Below are 22,478 nucleotides of genomic sequence, written 5' to 3'. Positions count from 1 at the left end.
AGGGCTCGATACCCTTAATTAAGGTTAGTGAAACTGGTACCGAGCAGCGTACCGGTTCTCTGGCGGAACAAGTCTATACGGGTCGTGTCGGGCCTGTATCGACAGAGGAGAGGGCACGGTACCGTGGAAGAGAGGAAGAGAGAGAAGGGAAAAAGAGGAAGGGAGGCCGGCGGAGGCCGGCGGAATTTTTTAAGCCGCAATCGGTTCCCCTATTTCGAGCCGGCGAAATTTTTTAAGTTGCGGCCGGACCCCTGTTTCATTAAAAACAGGGGAATCGGCCGCGGCCTCGCCTCCCGCGGCCTCTGCGGGCGTCCTGCCCTCTCCCTCCCCCACTCGCTCTCTCTTTCCTTCTTCTCCAGCTTCAGCAATGGATTTCATTTCCGTTGCCGGAACCGTACCGGTGAGCCACCGTATGGCTCAGAACGGCTGGAACCGCCTAGTTCGGGACAGTTCTGCCGTCCTTACCCTTAATCATGTAAAAATTACATAATCTTTTGCTCAAGGCAAAAAGAATTACCCAGAAAAAATGCTTCCTGGAACATTAATTTACATATATAAATGCATCCTAGACTGTGCTTACTTTCATATAAGAAGGGCTCCTGATCTTCATCAATCTCAGCTTCTAGATCCTCTTTGAATTTTTCAATACGATCGAGCTCCCATTCTTTCTCTTCAATGTTCACCTGATATTCTATTGCTGACTTGTCAATTATTGGATCCCAAAGATCCAGAAAACGCATAGCATATCTATCAATTGGTCGAAGTTGATTTTCGAAAGATGAACTTGCTTGTCCAGCAGCAGCAGCTGCAGCAGCCAACTGCTTAACATCAGCAAGCATGTCAATATCTTCATCTCCCCCAGCCAAAGTAAGAGCCTTTTCATCATTAACATTACTCGCACACAAAGTATTGTCATCATCCCTGTTTCCAACAGAAGTCCAGCAGCTCAGTTCTTCAGCAATTTTCTCATCATGCTTCATATCATCTTCATTAACAAGATCTTCATCATCTAGCCTTCCAATAACCTCTTCAGTGAATTCTTGATTATCTACAGCCTCTTCCTCCTCCACTTTTTTGAGGGCCATGTAATCTGCTTCATCTTCTGCAAGTTTGATAGCTGCTTCGACATCCGCATTTGACAAATGCACCCCCATTTCATCGGTGGAACATTCAACAGCACTGGAGTTCCCCTTATGCAGATTTTCAATATGAAGTGCTCCATGACCAGAAAATAGTTCCATAGGATCAAGCTTTTTAAAGAACTCTGTATTGTAACTGCCACTCTGAATGACTAAATCATCAAGAGCGCGCTTCTGATTTGCTTTCCTTAAGATGTTCTCCTCAATGGTGCTCTCACTAATAAGTCGATAAATGTGCACTTCTCGTGTTTGTCCAATCCTGTGGCATCTATCTTGAGCTTGTTGATCCATTGCAGGATTCCAATCACTATCATAAAAGATAACAGTGTCTGCACCAACTAGGTTAATCCCTACACCACCACTACGAGTGGATAAAATAAAAAGAAAATATTTTGGATTTGTATTAAACCGCTGCATCAGAGTCTGCCGCTCTTCTGGTTGTGTGGATCCATCTAAACGCATATATGTATAGCCATACAAATTAATGAATGCCTCCAAGATATCAAGCATCTTAGTCATCTGAGTGAATATCAAGGCCCTATGACCTTCTGATTTCAAGCGCCTCAGCAACATAGCAAGCTCTTGTAACTTCCCACAATCAAATTGTATAAGACGCCTATCAGGAAAATACACTTGCCGACGGACAATGGCAGGTCTAATGGGTGTAAGGAGTGGAGAAAAAAGCTGAATGCATTTTTCCTTATGAGTTGGTTCCAAAAAAACAGGGGATCGTCCTCTGCTAAACCAGCAAACAGGAGCAGGGGCTCGTGTTGCAGGGATAGCAAACATAAAAGATTCAACCACATCAAGCATCTTCTGAAAGCGTTCAACAGGTGACAGAACTATATCTGCCAGTCTAGATGAAAAGTTCATGTAGCATGAAGGCTTGTTCTTCTGCTCATGAATACCATGAACGGGATGTTTTATAGTGACAAGCGCCCTTAGATTAGTTCCATAGATAGGTTTCTTACGGCACTGCAAAGAATTCCACCATGCAATAGAGGCTTCCCTTTCTTTTAACTGTTTCGCTCTTTCCTCCCAAAGGGCCATCTGAATCTCTTCAAATATATTAGTTCCATGAACTCTTCTCTTTTTCTCATATCTACTATTACAGAATGACGCTCCATCCAAAGCCTGCAGTCCAGTGCCCTTGGTTAAAGTTGGAGAAGAAGCAATTGCTGCAACTTCATCAACCTCCCATGAGGTCGTATTATATTCATGCTGGGTGAATACAAAATTCAAGTCTCTCAGATCAACCTCAGAAAATGGACCAGAAGAAAGGATTGTGCAAACAGAAGAGCTTAGCTGCATGTCTATACCAGCCATGTCAAATGAACTTATGATTGGACGGCCTTCAAAAAGATCAGGATGATTGCAAACCTTACGGAGTTGCATTATAACACTAATCATGCCAAAAAAATTTGCACTTGCCAATGTCGCTTGCGTTTCCGAGCTGTCAATGAAATCCTCATACAAATTCCGTTGTCTTCTAGAAAGTCGACAATATATGACATGTTCATGCTTCTTTGGGAGTTGCTTTTCAACGTCCCTCTTTAAACGTCGCAGTATGAAAGGACGAAGCACATTGTGCAACCGATCCACAACTTCTTTATTAACCTTTTCTTGACCATCTACCATACCAGAAATTGGATTGCTGAACCAGTCTTTAAATTCCTGATGAGACTGAAAAATGTGAGGCATTAAAAAATGCATTAGAGACCAAAGTTCCATGAGGTCATTCTGTAGAGGTGTTCCAGTCAATAAAATCCGGCGCTTTGAATTAAAATTTAATAGAGTCTGCCACCTCTGAGATTTCCAGTTCTTTATCAAGTGAGCTTCATCCAGAATTAAATATTTCCATTTCTTCCTTTTGAATACCTTTGAATCCTGTATAACAAGCCTGTAGGTGGTGATGCATATATGGAAGGAGTTGGGCTTTAGCCAACCCTGTCTCTTATGCTTCCGTTCTTTTGCACTTCCGAAGTATGTCAGTATTTTGAAAGCAGGGCACCATTTAAGAAATTCAGTTTCCCAATTCAGCATAACACTAGTTGGCACCACTATGAGATGAGGTCCCCATATGCCCTTTTCACATGCTAGATGTGCAAGAAGAGCAATTGTCATGATTGTCTTCCCTAAACCCATTTCATCTGCTAAAATTCCATTGAGCCTCTTCTCATACATTGTGACCAGCCAATCTAGGCCAATATGTTGGTATTCACGAAGAGGGTGCTTAAGAAGGAATGGGAACTTTGTACGCACTTTTGTTGTTGAGAAAGTGTTACCAGTTGGTTGTGCTGATCTTGCAGCAGCAGCTGCATCAGCAATTATATTCTCGCTCTCTCTCCCATCCATTATCCGATCATGATTCACCTCAGCTTCTTTATTAGCAGAGTCTGTTTCCCTGGGTTCAGCAGGATTGTGCTCGTGAAACATACCATCATCCAAGGTGGGGTTTTGACTGCCATGTTGAACATCCTGATGCATTGCACAATCTACCTGATCGTCAGAACTTGAGAAGGCACATTCAGATTCCATGGTGCCATCATCAGTAAAGTCATCCTAAAAAATAGAAAGATGTTAACAATGGTAATACACAGGAAAAGAATATCAGATAAATTGCATAAAGTAGTCCTACCTTTTTGTACCTTGAAAGCAGCTCTTCAATAGGCAATTCACTCTCTTGTTGCAGTAACTTGATCTGTAGAAAACAAACTGAATTAAAGAACTCAAGACTAGAATATGTGAAAATATCATTGAGAAAGACCAAGGAGAATTGTGGAGAGTACATTACATAAATTCCTTTTAATGATGCAGTAGTCAATATGTTGATGAAATTGGACAATTAGAGTGGTTTAACAGTTAATACTCCATTAACAGTGGTTACAGTACTAAGAACACATAGGTACATACAGCATTGTGACTTGCAGACCCACGTGAACGCATGCCTGGATGAGATCATTACTATGATTAGACGAATAAAAGAACAACAAATTAGAAAGCACTGAGTTGTCATCCTAGGCAACTGTCATCCTAGGCAACTAGGTTAGGTTGACAGCCTAGGCTTTACAACATAATGCAGGTGCCTGGTACATTCAGAAACCATCTAGGTGGCCAACTGATCTATTCATGATGGAACAAATTGTCTATGCTCTAAAGCAAGACAAGTTGCTTACTAGGGAAACCTTAGAAAACAGAAACCCACCAACACATATATAATTTTGTATTTGACAGTAATTAAATAAGTACTACTTTGGCAAAAAAATCCATGTGCTGCATGGGCTAGTTAATATACCTTAACTCTGAATTGTCATCTTACTGGCAATAAGAACATAAAACCAGACCACAAAAAAGTAACCACAAGCAACAGGAATTGAAATGCCCTTTTACCTCATTCAGAGGGTCAGTTGCTTCTTTCTTTGCCAACTCCTCCTCTTCTGACAATGTTGTTTCATCATCCTACATAAATATAATCACATTATACTAATTTACATATCATATAATCCCCCCAACCAAAAGGAAAAAAGAAGAAAGAAATCAAAGGGCGAAAACAAAATAAACTACAGGATAGTGAAAAATCAACAATGCAATGCTATTGAACAAGCAACCATTAATCTCACAAAAAAACTATCTTGTCAGTATTAAGAGCACATATGTTATAGCTCAAAATAGTCGAACTATCATATTTTTGTTAACAATATAGAGCAGAACTCATAGAAAAAAAAAATGCATTGAGAAAGGAGTTCCTAGGGCATAACCAAACTGGATCAAAGTGACAGTAGGCGGCCCAAGTCAACAATCAACACAGTCATCATCTCATGCATATATTAGAACACAAGTTCTTCAGCATTCAACTGATTTGGATACTTTCTGAAAAATGGATCAAAGCATATCATATCCCATTGACAAAAGATTAAAGTTGATGTCCTGATCGCCTGAGGCATATGTATAGACCATGGTGAACAGCATTAATAATCAATTTAGATGTTCCACCATGCATTTTGGCAGCTAATTATGAGAGTACATCAATTTTAACCAAACAGAATTCTATAATAAACAACAAGATAACATGATAAATGGAATGAAAAAGAAGAAATCATACAATGAACAAACTTAGACAAAACAATAGACAATACCTTTTCTTCCTCAGCAATGACAATATAATCTCTGTCATCCTGAAATTAAAAGTAGTGGACTGTTTAGCAGCATATCATCAGCATAAATAGATATTAATTGCAATCACAATTTCCCTCTAGAAAGGAAGACCGATTCTAAAATAAGATTATGAAACTTTTGTATGCATAAAAGAAAAACTTTACATAGAATATAAAATGCAATATATTTGTACCAAATGTAGCGTCAAGAATGAGAACAAAAGCAACTTTCATTTTACAAGGATAACAATGAATTATTAAACAATTAGACTGATAGCAAACTAGAAATAAAATAACTAAAGTTAATAACATTTCCTATAGAAGAATATGGTAGAACATGAAAATAGACCGGCGAAGGCAATACTAGAAAAAATGACTCGAAACTCGTGCATAACAACCACATACCAGCTATGTATATGTACTACTATAACACCTAATTTGGCTAAACCACTAGGATCATGCTGGATCAGGATTGAACTGGTCCAGAATTGGTCCAAATTAATCAGTACCATTCAAGGTACGCCATACCGGCCTGAACCGGACAATATGGGGCATATCGTATCGGTTCAATACGATTATCCGGTACGGGTGGTGTACCGACATTCGGTATGCTAAAAAAAAACTATGTATCGTATCATACTAATACTATGCTAGTGTGGCACCGGTATAGGGTCCGGTACCGAGACGGTGAGCCTTGTTACCACTTGATACCGTTCGTGAAGCCTTTTGAAACCCCTTATTTTGTATTTTCCACTATTTGAAGGTGGGAACAACAAGGGAGCAGCAAAATGCTAACAGTCAAGACAAGTAAACTACTAGATACAAATTTATTTACATGAATACCATTTAAGTAAATGTCCTAATTAAAATATTTGTAAATAAGGAAAAACCCCCTATATGAGTTCAACAAAAAATACTCAAAAATTCAAGTCCCTTAAGAATAAAAAGTTGATTTCTCAACTTAGTCCAAATTTCATATTTTTGGGGATGGATTAAAATTTCATCTTTCAAATGCTAAAGTATTTCTGAGATCTTAAAGACAACTTTATTCTACCCAAGCATCGCTGAATATAGCCTGATAAGAAAGTCATATATCTTAATCTTCAAAACATGTTCCCTAGAAAAAGACACTAAACAACACTCAATGCATCAATAGCAATATTAACATTCGAGTCTTACACATGTATAAATATATACTCCTCTATGTGGTGGGTTATAAGACATCTATGAGCCCATCATTGATGGATTACATTTTTATATCAAAAACATGGTCATTATTGTTTTTTTTTCTAGGGTAAACAAACATGGTCATTATTGTCCAATGCAAGGTCTACACAACCTGAACCCAACCAGGTCAAATTGGTCCAAATCAGTCCGAACCCCAATTTCAAGTGGTACCATGATTTGGAGTGAGAAAGAAGTGCTAGGAGCTATCTTGGTGTCGGGTATGTATCTATCGGACCATACCGAACTGGTAACATGCCAGTATGGTCCCCAGTACTAATTCTACATACCTTCGTTCATTCATATGACAAATATATTCTTTATTAGTTCATTTGTCAAATTAATGCTAGTAGTAGTCTATTAATCTTGAAGGATACAATCTTCAGTCTCATTTATTAGTTCATTTATTTTCAATAACCTAATTACATTTTGATTGTTGATGTGCCCAATTTTTCAATAGTTTTAATTGCAATTTTTGTGAGGGTATATTTAGATTACGAATAAACCACAAGACAAAGGCCAAAAGCCAAAGAAAGCACTAAAACAACAAATCACAATTAAAACAAAAAGAATTGGCGGCCAAAATAGATCATACCAATGGCGTGTATTACCTGTACCAAAGCATGCTGGTAAATATCCATTTATTAATATTGTGTGCAATGTGGCATAAACCATGTTGATTGGCCATCAATAGCCCCTCATACCTTGACATGTCAATCCTTGTCTAAGGATGCTTATCACTCAATTGAACTAAGAATATATGTTGCATTGCCACATTACAGACCCCTCCTTTTGCATTTTCCTCATGAATAAATCTCACTCAGTCAATGGTTTTCCTTCTCTCACATACATTGTTGCAAAGGCAAAGTGTTTATCATAAACATTCACACCATCTGAGTCTGCAAATAAGAAGAGGCTTAATATCTTCATAGATTCTTCCTTGCATTTACATATCGAACCATACTAGTCCATAACAGGCTACATCGATATGGAATCGGTATGGTACATAGGCAAGATATGATATCATGCGACACATGGTATGGGACTACAAGTGTTCCAACCTATAATCATTACTATGTGTTGGTACATAGGCGCATCATACCGTCTCGTACCATACCGGCAAGGTACTAAAACAAAACCCTTTACCGGTGTAAGAAGACATAAGGCATCTATAACTTAAATGATGTGTTGCAAATTTTTCTTAGTCTATCATTTTCTTCATCAATTTCCCCTCTGAGGAGAGTTTACACATAGAGGCAAAACTTTATGCATGCAAGATTTTCATAGATATTGCGCACTTTACACATGGATAATCTAAATCCCAAAGATATTTTTAGAGTTTGACTGACATTATAAGCAACCAATGCATTATTGCACTGCATATGTGTTCTACATATTAAAGAAGGTTGTAGCACATCCTAATCTCCCATATAGCACCCAAATCTATATTAATACCAGGTATCATAGGGCACTTTGTTGCATTAAAAGACAGTAAATTTATCTCATAGCATTACAACTTACAATGCCTTAACTTTTGCCTGATACTAATGCATTCAGTTTGACAACATTGATGTTTTCCGCCTACATGGATCCATTGTGCCATCATATACTATGACCAACTAACACTCTTTGATATCTTCATTTTAGATCTAGATGATTGACTTATTCAAAATTCATTATCTCATTGATGGTTTCATATTTTCCAAGAGATTCTATAGTGATTATTTTGTCATATCACATCTATTTATTAGATTAGTGCAGAGATCAGTTATAAATAGTTAATTAATTTAAACTAGTGGATGAAGAGAAGTGCTTTCAGATGCACTTAGTATAGGCTATTGCTATAGTTTATCTAGCATATGAAACACAATCAGAACTGCAAATTTCCAAGAAAATTTTCCCTCTAACTTAACTAAGAATATGCACACTATATCACATCAACACATCTGTATGGAAGTATAATCTACATGACAAACAATTACTGAAATACATTTTGAAGAAGATAATTTTTAAATAAAGCACCTCTTCATGAACATAGCACATCAAGGCAGACAGAAACCAGAGAGATGCAGCAGTAGACATTAAATCCATGAAAATATCTTGGGTGGTATCTTTGGGAGAAAGATAACTAGAAATGTTTACAAAGCATAAGATCCTTGCAAGCAAATAACTACTCACCAGTTCATCACCAGAACCAGTAGGTGAACAATCCATATCTAACTGGTTGAGAGGCTCAGAGTAAAGTTTTGGTTGTGATTTCTTAACGGTTGATTGGCCTTCCAGGCAAGAAGAATCGCCATTGTGATCACCCTGCCAATAAATCGAAAGCACAGTCATAAAACTTTTTGCTAATAATCATGCAAGAAATGCTATCCAACTCACATGATGGTGCTGACTGGAGCCATGGCCTGGGTGGCTGTTTTCAATCATCTTGCTTATAAAATGAGGCCCTTCATTGTCTGCAAGAAGATGAGCAACATCTGATGAAATCCCAACAGCATGATTAGAGCCATTTACTTGGTTCCAAGAATCTGCAAAGTCACTAAAGAATCAGAATTAATCACTTTTGTGATAAGATGTTGGCATCAGTATTTCTTGAAGATTATTCAACTTACTGATATCTCACCCTTAATCTGATATCTCTTCATAAGTGGTTCGGCCAAATTTTCATCACTTTCTGGACTGACTTCCCTGCTAACTGAGAATGCTTATTTTGATCATGACTTAGGGAATGGTGGATAACTGAAATCGTATGCTTTTGTGATATGACAGTAAAAATAAACTACAAGAACTTGTGAGACTTACATTTGTTCATTGTGTACCGCTTGATAAGTTCCTCGAGTGGTATATCAGCTTCAGCTTGCAAGCCAGCCAGTTCTTCCTTCCGTTCTGCCTCTGTAATTTGAGCTTCATCCACATCGATGGTACATTCATCATCTTCCTGCAACATTACCACAACATATGTGGACTCCATCACATTCTTGTAAATTAAAAAAGAAACAAAAGAAAGAGAAACATAATATCAATCATCCAACTTCAGTGATATTAAGATACTGTTAGATGTTGAAACTCAGAGAGATAGAAAAGCCTCATGTGAATATGTAGAATGCTATGTTCACACCAAAATTTTCTTCTCCAAACAACTTGACCTGCCAAATGTTCAACATGGCAAGGATACCGGGAGTAGCTTAACCTGTACTTGATTGACTGAGCACCTGATCACCCCAAGCACATCCAAAATAGCACAGTTGTACATCATCTTAAATAAATGTCCATATCTCTCATACATGCATATGTACGTCCATACAGAGTTACAGACAGACAGGACATTTATACAAACACATCAAAATACATAAATATAGAAATATACATGTATACAGGCATGTCGACATACACATCAATTTTGAAGTATCCTGACTCCTGAGATACTATATTTATAGTAACAGGTCTAGTTTAAACAATCTCCATTGGACAATATGGAGAAATTCATAAAATCATACTAGTATTAGGAAAATAAAAATCAACAAATAGATATAATATAAATCAAGTGCATTGTATTAGCTATTGTTGATCACAATCTGACATATATCGACACTAAGGTCAATTAAAATTGAGCTCTAAGATAACCAGACCAATGCCAAATGATATTTTTTTCCTTTTCCTGTAAAACTTCTTGGAGTATAATGTTACAAACTTACAATGCCTCCTTATGTTCTCACTTGCAAATTCTACACAAATAATAAATTTGGCCCAGAAGTTAGTTTTCACAAAACTTTGATAGTGACCCCAGTTTCAGATCAACTCTGGCTAAAACATAATGATTTCAAATTTTCACAAAGAACCTAAAACCATGGTTTGGAAGCAATCTATTAAAAAATAATAAAAGGGGAACAACTGATGCAGAGACGTTCATTACAAGAGGATGATCCAGAGTTCCTGAAATCTAATAACAGAACACCATAACCAATTGCATCTGTTATAAATTTCCTTTTACCAGCAATTCCAATCGAGGTCTTCAAATTTTAGTCACAACACTTATCCACTTTTTTTAAAACAAACTGGAGACCAGTACTTCTAACTTCTAAGTCCTCTCTCGATCTTCATATGAAAGCACAGATGACTTCTTTATCCATGGATGCAATTCCAAAAAATTCTCCAACATGCCCATCCCTTAATAATGTTTTTGATGACTTCAGTACAGATCCACATAACAATTCCCATTTTGTAATAATATTTATTCACATAACACTTACCTCCTTATTTATCAACATTTTGACTTACATAACCAGAACAAGATAGGCAAACTATCTCCCAATTATCTGATATTCTCAGATTTATCAACTTTTATTTGCCAATCATTCTTGTTGACGTTAGTTTAACTTATCCGGCATTCTAGATATTAATGTTGTTCTTTTAAAAAGTCTACCATTTAGGTAAAACATTCAACAATTACAAGCCATTTTGAGAATACTTTCACTCCATCCATCTACCAATTTTCAATTTGAAATATCCTCCTGTATACACATATGAAAATCGCCATATAATAAATCGAAGACAACAGAGCAGCCATTATAGCATTTCTCTTTAATATTGATAATTAGCTCCTACTCTGTATTCTAAAATCAACATTCTTTTTGCAAGGAATATATCAATGACTGATAAAATAATATGTTTTAATTTAACTAAGTCTGTAAATTCATATCCTTTAGTGCTTTTCTTAGTACTTTCACCATTTGCCTTGCCCCACATTTTCTTCTCAGAACAAAACTTTACATCATCAGCAAACAACATACAACATGAAGGTCTCCAATATACAACTTCTTAATTATTTTACCAATAGTATACAGAAGAGGTGGCTTAAGGTTTCTCAATGAGCCATCACTTCATTCACAACTTTAACACTCCCAACAGGACTTTAGGGAGAACCACTGCACCTTTTGTACTTTATTGCTTCGTCCAATTTAACAATACCTATAAGTTGAATCCATCTTTTGTCTAAGTCCTCGTGTCAATTGCCTATCTAAGTAGGTTAGACAATGAAATGTACAATCATGTCATCTTTAATGGGCTGCAAGTTGGCAATTTTGACTAAGAAATCAACAAGTCTGATTTAGTTTGGTTGACAGCATACCCAAAATCTACAGACTTACAAACCAGATTCCAATCCCAAAATAGACTTCATTACCCACAAGATGGATTCAAATATGGCAAAATTTTAAATGCAACCGACTCAATCCCGTTTGAGATAACTCAAAACATATTAAGCATCAAAATTGGAGGCCATCTGTCTGAGTCTAGGTCTTCATGACATACTTGAAGCATTAAGTCGTTATAGGTAACTGAGTAAATGGGAAAAAGACCCAGATGATTTATCAAGACCATCCTGACAAAGTAAAAAATAAGTTCTTGCAGTTTCTCCCCCAACTGTAGAAAAACTAATGATTTCATAATCAAAAATTCAACATTCATAAACACAAAGAATGCTCGACTAGAGAAAAACAAGGATGAAAGAAAGAAAGATTTCATACCAACTCATCATCGGATTGGATTCCATACTCATCATCAGTTTCCACATTAAATAACTGTGTCTCTGTAAAGAAGTTACATGAGTTTCTAGTAATTGAATGACAATCAGCATATAATTGTAAGAATAGTCCATACCAGGATCAGTTGTAGTTTTTGTAAGGCTACTTTTATCCCCCTCTCTCTTTGAATCACATGGTTGTTCCACTCCAGAATCTACATGCACTGTTTTAGAAGAATATGGCATATCGACAAGGTTTTCTGCTAGCATTGTAGAATATCTGATGAAATGCAAAAAAAAAAAGGCCATGTGTACTGCATTAGTTCTAAAAAGTTACACCCCTAGAGAAGATTTTAAGTGAGAAAGGTTGTCTCAAGATTTATCCAATAAAGAAATCATGCAGCGAACAAAGAAAATTATAGATACCTTTCAGTTTGACCCAAAAGAAAATCAAGCTGTTTATCAAGAGCCTTTTTCTTTCTTTCCTCGAGCTCCAATTGATACTTATAAAGAACCTGCAATTACAAAAGTCCGGAAAGGACCTATATCAAAACTCAGGAGGGCAGCAAAATAAAGTTCTACTGGATCTGAAACATTCCACAAAGATCTAAACTTGCCAGCTTCTCGATTTTCAACCAAAATTTCTTTACATCCTTCGATATATTAAGGGCGACTTTTCTCAAGCGCTGCTCTTCTTCCTATACTCCAGTGACAATAATAAGCATCAGTACAAGTGAATCTTATTCAATTTGTATTTGGTATATTTCTAAAAGAATAAATTTCGAAATATTAAGATGCAGAGCATTGATGGCATGGTAGAACAAATAGCAGACCTTCACTTTTTTCTCCCCCCTAGTGGCATGATCCAGAACACTCTTACTAGCTCTTATCGCCACCTTTTTGGCCTGAGCCAACTTCCACTTTCTCTCTGATTCAAAATCCTGAAAACCAATAATAATAAATCAGGAAGAACAAGAACCCTGAGACCTGGATCAACCATGTACAATTAAAAAGAAGCACCCGCAGGTAAAAAGAACTACTAATTTGATGTAACAATCAAATGTCACCAAATGAAACAATAAGCTAACCTTTGACAGCCAAACCATCTCCTCCAAAACATGATCCCAATGAGTTTTTGGTCGAGGAGGCTCCCTTGGGGCTTCTAGAGCCTGCTATAAAATAAAAGAAACATAACCCCGAGAATCACAGCAAAGGATGCTGCTACTGAGTAATATTACAAGAGGTTAATGAAACAAAGACAACGCATAACATATATGGGTAAAGTGATGATGCAGCTAATACTGCTGTCAATCAAAAATCAACAAATCATCTATTCCTAAGAAAATCCAAGAAGCATGTATAAAAACTCAGCAAAAGCCTTTTCTTAAGGAATTTCCACTTCCAGTGCATGGCATAATAAAAGACAAAAGATAGATGCGAGACTTGCAAAAGGAGTCCAAATCTAGAGGCAAATAAAACAAGATCTAAGATAACAATTCAATGAAGAAAATTCACCAGGTAAGATAAGCGTATCATGTGTTGGCTTGAAGAGGAAGATAAAATGATTGGGTCAGGTTTAATTTTCCATGAAGGGGGAATGTGATATTTCACAATTTAGAGTTACCCTTGGATATAGTCGTGGTCTCTATGTATTGTTTTCAATGACATTTAACAATCAACCATTTTCCCCCTTTCTCTCTCTCTTTCTCTAATCCTATCATTATCCTATCCATTCTTGCCCATCCCAGAAATTAAAAGATGGCATCACTTACAAACTTTGGGGGTTATAATAGTTTGAGTTTAGCACTTAAAGGCAATTACCTATTTCTCTTCTTTTTAACTAATTCATGTGCATAGCCATCTAAGTCAAACTTCTGCAATTTAAGGGATATCATAATATTTTGTAGGTTATGCATTGGATTTTTGGTTATTCATAGGAAGAAATGAAACACTTCAACGTGCCCACATGGTTATCGATTTTTATGACCTCTATCTTTTAAGTTTTGGAGAAATAAGTTTTGTGGAGCAATTCTACTAAAGCATCTTAGATCTAATTTCTATTCATATTATACAATTGTCTTTGTTAGGTTTTTGCCGTATTATTATCTTACTTGTAATATTTTAAGTTTAGAAAATATAAAGGTTAGCCTACATAAAACTGAAAAGTTGTTATTTCCCAGAAGAAAAGCTCTGGCTTAACCCCTAATCTTAGCCTCTTAGGGCTGCTTCATATTCATAATTCAGAGTAGCTCCTTCATCCTTCACAGCTAAACAATCTAATGAGTAAGGAGCATAAAAACAGTTGAACGAAACCAAAGAGAGTTCTGATCAGATACTCCTAGAACAACTTCCTTAGGATAATCAATTGTGAGCCAGAAGCCATAAGAAACTTGTAGTCCAAATCCTCTGATTACTAATATGCATTCATGATCAATAGCCAAATCAACAAACAGAACAGCAAGAGGGAACATAGAGAAGTAACCCTGAGTTTCATCTGCAGCTTGTTTATTCATTGTCTAATATCCAGTCTATCAAGCCCTGATAAATTGAAGCTCCACAAGAATCACCAAAGCATGGGATCATCTTTCCTAATTGCATGTTAAGTTAGTTCATAACATAACTGAAATGCATCTTGGCCTTTTGTAACATCTCTTTTAATCAAATACATGTTTTACAAAAGGCAATCAGCATGAAAAGCTTACAAGAAAGGACTAAATGGTCATATACATTTCAAATCCAATGCTTCAGTAGACCACAGTAATTCTAGTTTCTAGAGAGATAGCAATTTACCTAAAGAGTTTCAATTTCCAAATACAGCAAATTTTGAAGAATATGAAAAGTAATAGCATCCATAAGTAAAAACCAAAGAACTGGAAGCAAAGATTGCAGAGAAAAAGGCTTCAAACACCAACCTTTTGACGCCTAGCTCTTGACTCATGGTCTAGCTTTGATCTAGGACCCTTCGAGGCCATGGTTTTGTTTTCTGCAGATACCTACGTCATGATCTAAAATATGTATAGTGTTAAAAGTGCAGTAACTGAGATGAGACATACAATCACAAATTGGTCCATCAAAAGTAAAATGTCCAATTTCATCATGCAAAATAATTCAAAGTCTAAGTGTAGATAAGATACCTTGATGTCTTCCGCAATCCGCAATAACATCACATGCCAATAACAATTGTATTTTTAGCCTGATCCATGATAGAAAAGCAGAACTTAACAATTTAAACTACAAATATCCATCTGAAAACACATTATAGAATAAACTAGCAGTCAGTTCTCCAAAACATGGTTATCAAGGCAGTAATGAAGCCTTTAGGAGCTCTTATACCCTCCAGTGGCCATAGGCACTCTGCACCATACTTGACCTAGGTTTGTAGATTAAGGAATTTACAGATAAGTTGTTTGAAGAACAATAATGATTGAAAAAATTTCATATTTACAGAGTAATTCTCACTTGAAAAAAAAATAGTAAAAAGTTTGCTCGTAATTGATAATTAATTTACACATTTTCCTTACCAGCATTGGTTACTTGTATCGTGGAAAATACAAAATTAGCATACTATGTGAACAAAAAATTAAAAATTAAAAACCTTAAAATAATTAAATATTATTTTGATGAATAAAATAAAAAAAATATAGAATACGAAGACACATTGTCAGAACAAACATAAAAAAAGTCAACTTGGCCGACCATATCCTACTTATGGAAAGAGATGCATATTAACAGCAAATGTTAGTCTACTATGACAAGTTAAAACAAGTACTCAACGCTACATCTGAAAGCTTTGGCAACAAGCATCTGAAAACACCAGTTGGAAAGATTCCAAGTATACATAATCTGACTTTTTTGTGGAATCACAAAAAATCCCTAATAGCTAGAGATGATAGATTACCAACAAAGATAACATGGTTTGTTGGTCCACTTGGTTCAAGCTCAGGTTCATAATTCATAGTATGAAAAATCCTAATAGATTGGGTTTGTTAGGTTAAGATCGGGAAAATGTTGAGTCAATTTATAGAAAGAATATCGCTAACATTGTTTTGATGGATGGAAGCATATAATTAAAAACAACTGCACGAAATTTTGGCTAGGAGAAAGACGTTAAAACATGACCAGATATAATATATCTGCATATAATTAAAAAAATATTCAACAAAAATTTGAATTTGGTCATCTCTTTATGCTCGACTTATTCCTGCAATGAACCAGTTCGCTTCAAACCAATTTGCAATTTCCTTGTCTTTTAACGGCTATGGTTCAAAATTTTTGGAAAAAGAGGGTCCAAGAATGCAATATGAGCACAGAAAAGAATGCAAATACTAAGATAAAAGTATGATAGATCAAGGAGAATGAAAAGTAACATAAGCACATCAAAAGAATAGATGTGTTGCATTGTTGGTCCCTAGTAAAAAGAAGGGCTAAACTTTCTATTAAAAGATTGAAATGGAGAGGAAGGACAAAGATGGCATGTACTATATTTAAGAGGGAAGTATGCAGGTTTGGATTTTCCATTATTTTGGTTGAGTATCCTTTGTAGCTCGACTTTTTCAGAGTCCCGATCTTAGTTGCCAGAACCGGAGCGAGTGTGAAAGCAAGAGCAGGTACAGGTGCTACAAAGAAAATACTTTCAAAACACTTTTAGTAACAAAGTGCCTAGGAATTGGATGCATGTTCAAGAAGCAAGTGTATTGCCCTAGATAGAAGATTGCGGCTACTAAGGCCCCAATGCCACAACTCTTCATATTTTGAATTTCCAAGGTTAAAAAAATTCCATGGACAGATCATATCTTAGTTATCAGAAATTGGTGTGGGTGCGGCAGCAGATTCAAGTACGGATATGGGGAAGCGGGTCTCCTTAAAAAAATGAACGGGAAATAGTTCTGACGCAGGTGTGCAGACAAGTTTCCAGAGAGAATCCGAAATGGATTTGCCACCCTGTGTGGAAGCTTCTTGCTAGTAAGGATTACAATAGTCCATCAGTCCTATAATTAAGAGTCCAACTAAGAAAGGAAAAGAATATGATTGCTATCATTAAAAATGTCCCAAAATAGTAAAACAAGAAAGATTTCTTTTTTTAAACGGAATGAAATGGAATATGGAAAAGAGAAAGAATTTCTGATTCACAAAAAACCACACTGGCAAAGGTGGGGAGAAAAGAGAATAATACTCATCCTTCTCTCCCGTGCGTACGACATGTAAATGGCACCTCAAAGATTAAGATAACAATTTAGAAATTCTACAACATAATATTTATATTTTGTTACTTTATACATAGTTGCATGCAACTTTTCAGAAATGTAGCCATGGGTGGTCAAGGGGCTGTGTGGTGCATTGCAGTATTTAGCCGCATATGTGGGTGCAAATGCAATTACTATTTTTTAACTATGTATAAAATGCATTGAATATAAAAAATACACTAGTAAGGGTAATAATACTTTTTTGGTAACTTATAACAATATTAATAACAATAACAACGAAAAATTGGTGCTTAGTAGCTAGTATTTAATAGCAAATAACTATATCATTATTAACATATTAACATCATTAATACCTGTACCAGATGCACCTAAAATGACATCAAACCTAACCATCAACTCAAACATGCTTCATCTGCATAGCCTCCCATATGTGGCCACAAAATTCGATACAAGTGATATACGGAGCCGCCTAGTGCAAAGCAGTCCACGCATTCTTTTGACCTATATACAGTATGACTGCATATCATAATTGCATATAAGCAATGTGATGCAGTCAAAGGACCACATCCACGAATGCAGGCACATGTGCAGCCACGCCCACCAAATTTTAGAACAAGAATAGCATAGATATGCCTTAGATGGACAAGCCAAAAACTAATTTAGAAGGTTAGAAGGTTCAAAGCTATAAATGCAATCGTCATTAAGATTTCTGGTTCATTAACTATATAGTATAAACACTATATTCTTTATGTTATTCCAGCTGATGCAAGAGATGGCTTGGATGGTCAAAGCCACAACCTGGCCTAGAAGGTCTGAAACCATTGTTGAACCCAAGGTTTGTTGTACTGGTCAGTATCGGTGTGCACCAACCATAACAATACTGAACTGGTACATGGTGTGGGGGACGTATCGATATTCGACATGCCAAACTGGGTATCGTACTGGGTGCACCGACACTCTAATAGAATGGTAACCTTCCTCTTCTCGGAATATGATAATTCAACATAAGCTTTGTCCTACACATCTAGGTCAACCTTAATCCCATGTGATACCATGTGCCAATGTAAACTAACAAAAACAAAAAAAAAAAAGGCAAAACTCAAATCCTAGGTGCAAAAAATACTGACATACTAAAATGCTGTCAGCTTTATTTTTTCTTTTTGATATTTAGAATGCAATTTAGACATAATTCATATTCAACATTGAAGTGTTTTTGGTAACACCTTAACTTGCATTTTCTTGGTTTCCCTTGTTCAAAGTTATAGAGCTAGATCACCAATAGTTCCTGCGATTTAATTCAAGTGTTGCTAGTTTCCTTTTCTCCTTTTTGATACTTAAAGCATAATGGTTGTCCCACATTGGATTTCTAAAACCTGAAAACATTTTATACTCGAATTAGGAGGTGATTCAGTCATATAATGACTTGCATTTCCTTTGTCCTTCTAAGTTAATAGGACAGAACCACCAGCAGGCTATCATGATTTAATTCAATGAACTCCCACATTACCACTTATATTACTTAGGATTCTAAATGGTCTGCATTCGAATTGGATCATGAATCATCTAAATCCAAACTTGTTAAGACAAAGAGAATCCAAACTATATTATGTGTGTATAGTGCAACGTTATGGTGCTAGGACCAACTGTAGCAGGAGTTCAAGTTCGAATATACTGTCAAGTTTCAGTGGTAACTTCCGAATTGACCTAGAGGTAAATAGAAATCACTATTATAACCCAAAAAAAGGGCCAAGAAAAGAGAAAACTTAGGCACAACTAATGCTAGGACCAACTGCAGCAGGAGTTCAAGTTCGAATCTACTGTCAAGTTTCAGTGGTAACTTCCGAATTGACCTAGAGGTAAATAGAAATCACTATTATAACCCAAAAAAAGGGCCAAGAAAAGAGAAAACTTAGGCACAACTAATGCAGATAAAAGAATTACAGCAAAATGCAACCTACATTCAAAATGACCAAAAGGCAATTGACCTAGCCATTCAACTATAAATGCCGACTTAACTGCAAACGACATCTGTCAGAATGTTCTCTGAGATAGGCACTAACCCCAAGAACATGCACAGAAATAGATAATAAATGACAAGAATAACATTTTTACCGCGAAAATTTCACCAAAACCCAATCCAAGAAGTTTATTAAAGATTCCGAACACAAAACGTCCACATTTCCAGCACTAGCACGGATCCAAGAACCAATGCCAAAACCATAACACCGATAAACCACCCAGAGAAACCCAGACTAGTAAAAAAAAAAAGAAAAAATTACTTCAAGATCAGTGCGAGAAAGGAACGCCCAGAGGAAAGATGGTCTGGTACCGATTCAGCTATCTCCCGCCGTAATGGACAGGAAGGGGTGGCCTGACTCGGCAGCAGGGCGAGCCACTCAACTCACAGCACTCCAACCGCCAGGCACCGACCTTGAGACCGCCGCCGATCACCGGATAAACGGAGAGGAAGGGAGGGAGAGGGAGAGAAGAGACGAAGAGGAAGCCACCGGACCGAAAGAAGGTGGCGATGGCAGCGAGGGGGACAGCGGGAGGGGAGAAGGGTTAGGGTTTCCCAAGAAGAGGGCTTGACGGGGTAGAGGAGCGATGGGGGCGAGAAAGAGAAGATCGAAAAGAGAGCCGATGGGTGAGGTGTGATATAAGGCTTCCAACAACTTTGTATCGTAGCTATCGTGTTCTACCTGATATCGTCCGTCCACGCGTTATCCAACGGCTGGAACTGCGGAAACAGGTCAAGAGTGTCGCTTACGGAATCTATAAAATAATAGAATGTCAGGATAGTGGGGACCCGTTAAGACATGAGCCCAGCAAATGAATCCGATATCCTTATCGGGTAAAGTTGCTACCGACCCGGCCCCACGGCCAGGCCGGACCCGAGACCAGTTCGACCACTGGCCTCCCAAATCCCAACCCCTCCCAATTTCGGAGCCGAGAGAGAGCTCAGAGAAGAGGTAAGACGAGAGAGGATGGAGATAGAGCGAGGAAGAGTGGAAGAGGGGAAGAGGAGGAGAAAGGAGAGGTAGAATGGGGAGAAAAGAGGAGAAGAGGAGAAAAGGGGGGAGGAGAGAAGAGGGAAGAAGGAGAGAGTGGTGAGGGAAGAAGAATTAGAGAGGACAGAGGAGTCGAACCTGTGGAAGGCTGCCAACGAACCTTCGCTGCACTCGCTGCCTTGAGGGGAGAAAGATCTGGGCTCTGGAGAGAGACAGGATGCGAAAAATGGAGTCGGGACTCGGGAAGAGCGAGGGCCTCGATTTTAACCTAGGGCTTGATAAGTACACTCTCCTTGTTATCCGCGTGCGCTGGTTTACGGGGAATTCGTGACTCGCGGCGGGAGTCATTTATCAAAGGCGGGGTCTGGTTATCCTGGTGGGGAAGCTTAGAGACGGGTCCGACCCGTTAAAGATTATATTCGGAGAATTTCTGAACCGACCCACCCATTTGACCATTTGATTTGGATCACTTAACGTGTTACCCGCTCTGAACGAATGATCGACGGATGTCGTTAGTTTCTCCGGTGAACGGGTTTGCGTAAATGTACGGCTTCTTACATAACATTGGGGATTTGAGTTTTGGAAAAATCATCTGATGAAAGGAACCTTTGTAATAAAATAGAACTAATTCTGGGTCATTGGTTTTGAAATTAAACAGCTTAATTTAACTTGACCATAAATTAGTGATCTCAGTTTCATTATTTCTGCTATGATATTTGAATAAAAATAGGTTCGTAGCAAGTAAACTAGAGACATTCAATTGCATTCAATTGAGTTGGACCATACGTTAAAATCGAGCAGCCGGCACCAAGAAAGCCTGAGTATTCCCCTCAACAGCAACTCATCAGTTGACCACGAGCAAGTTTACTAATCAACACTGGATTATTATATCTTGGTTTCCCTTGTTGTTGTGACAACTTTGGTCTAAGAAGAAATTACTTTCAGCCGAGGATAGGACCGTGGGTACTAATAGAGAACTTGTCATATCAATCTTAATGTAATAAATAATTGAGTAATTATAAAAGCCTTTTAAAACTTAAAATCAATTACACTTATATCCCATAGTTTAAAAGCTCCTATGCTTGCCCTTTGGAGATTTATTCTTATCCAATACTTTAATCCATAATTTAGTCAAACCATTAGTCTTAAATGAAACTCAATATCATGTTAGAAAAAAATTTCAAAAATAACCAAAATAATCTCAAGTGATATAACAGTAGGGGTGGCAAATAGGTCGGATCGAACCGAGTCATGAGTGACCCGACCCAATCTGATTTTTTGTTCGGGTTCTAATTTTGGACCCAGATTCAACCCAATGGAAGATTGAACCGGGGTTGGGTTGAGGCCACTGCTACAATTTTTAGCCTATTGGGTCATTCAGGTTTAGTCGGGTTCGTGTATAACCCAGTTTCGACCCAAAAAATTTAGATCCGGCTCGGGTCCGGACCTATTCAACTTTTCTTTTCTGTCTGGTCCCTACTCCCCCTCTGATGTTCGTCCTCATCCTCCCCCCGCCGCCCTCCTCGTCCTCAATCTCGCCACCCCGCCCTGCTTCCAACTACCCCTCTCCCCCCTCCTCTGCTTCCTCTTCGACGACCCCGACGCCAAGTCCCTTTGGCACTTATTGCTCGCCCTAGTTTAAAACCCCACATCATTGCATGTTAGAAGAAGAAAAAATCAAGTCGCAATAAAAGGTAAAATAGGAGATGAATCAATTAGGCCCTGTTTGGGGGAGCTGTTGGCAGTTAGAGCTATTGGAAGTAGAGCTGTTGGAGTAGAGCTGTCTGAAGTAGAGCTGTTATAAAAAAGCTGTTTGCTGTTTTGGTAACTACATTTGTAAAGTGCTGTGGTACTTTGTTTTGTGTTTGGTAAATAAGCTGAGAAAGTACTTTTATATGACAAAATTACCATAAAGGACATTGCATAGTATTATACAACAGAACATAATAAAACATAACATAAATTAATACATAAATATACGATATAGTATAATATTATTGTAATATAAAATAATATTATGTTAATATAGCATAATAGTAATATAATTATTAGAGTAAATTAATATTTGGTAATATAACATAATATTAAATTATTTAACATAACATTTTAATGTATTATGATATAATGTAATATATATTATATTTATAGTATAATACAATAATAAAAGTATAAAATATTATAATTATTATTATAAATTAATTTTTCATAATATAACAATAATATTA

General features: G+C 37.1%; 1 protein-coding gene across 11 annotated transcripts in view; it reads right to left on the bottom strand.

Moving 5' to 3' along the window:
• LOC103720578 (protein PHOTOPERIOD-INDEPENDENT EARLY FLOWERING 1) overlaps positions 1-20,495 on the bottom strand; it is a 28,063-nt gene extending 7,568 nt beyond the window's left edge. Inside the window, exons 1-18 of one of the 11 annotated variants that reach the window (XM_039125276.1) lie at positions 20,392-20,494; positions 19,575-19,982; positions 15,176-15,234; positions 14,954-15,046; positions 13,130-13,213; positions 12,875-12,982; positions 12,659-12,739; positions 12,468-12,556; positions 12,179-12,321; positions 12,046-12,107; positions 9,323-9,458; positions 9,144-9,215; positions 8,900-9,048; positions 8,696-8,827; positions 5,276-5,314; positions 4,530-4,598; positions 3,778-3,840; positions 581-3,701 (exon numbers count right to left, since the gene is read on the bottom strand). In XM_039125276.1, the coding sequence (XP_038981204.1) occupies positions 581-3,701; positions 3,778-3,840; positions 4,530-4,598; positions 5,276-5,314; positions 8,696-8,827; positions 8,900-9,048; positions 9,144-9,215; positions 9,323-9,458; positions 12,046-12,107; positions 12,179-12,321; positions 12,468-12,556; positions 12,659-12,739; positions 12,875-12,982; positions 13,130-13,213; positions 14,954-15,013 (4,408 nt within the window). In that variant the 5' untranslated portion in view covers positions 15,014-15,046; positions 15,176-15,234; positions 19,575-19,982; positions 20,392-20,494. Of the gene's footprint in view, positions 1-580; positions 3,702-3,777; positions 3,841-4,529; positions 4,599-5,275; positions 5,315-8,695; positions 8,828-8,899; positions 9,060-9,132; positions 9,216-9,322; positions 9,459-12,045; positions 12,108-12,178; positions 12,322-12,467; positions 12,557-12,658; positions 12,740-12,874; positions 12,983-13,129; positions 13,214-14,953; positions 15,047-15,175; positions 15,235-19,524; positions 19,543-19,574; positions 20,189-20,391 lie in introns of those variants that run through there. The other 10 variants (XM_039125275.1, XM_039125277.1, XM_039125281.1 and 7 more) reach the window with 10 other exon arrangements.
• Positions 20,496-22,478: the final 1,983 nt, after the last annotated feature.

Source organism: Phoenix dactylifera, chromosome 4, assembly GCF_009389715.1.
Source record: "Phoenix dactylifera cultivar Barhee BC4 chromosome 4, palm_55x_up_171113_PBpolish2nd_filt_p, whole genome shotgun sequence".
NCBI lineage: Eukaryota > Viridiplantae > Streptophyta > Magnoliopsida > Arecales > Arecaceae > Phoenix > Phoenix dactylifera.
Note: the sequence above shows the minus strand (reverse complement) of the source record. Positions and strands in the feature narration are given on the sequence as shown.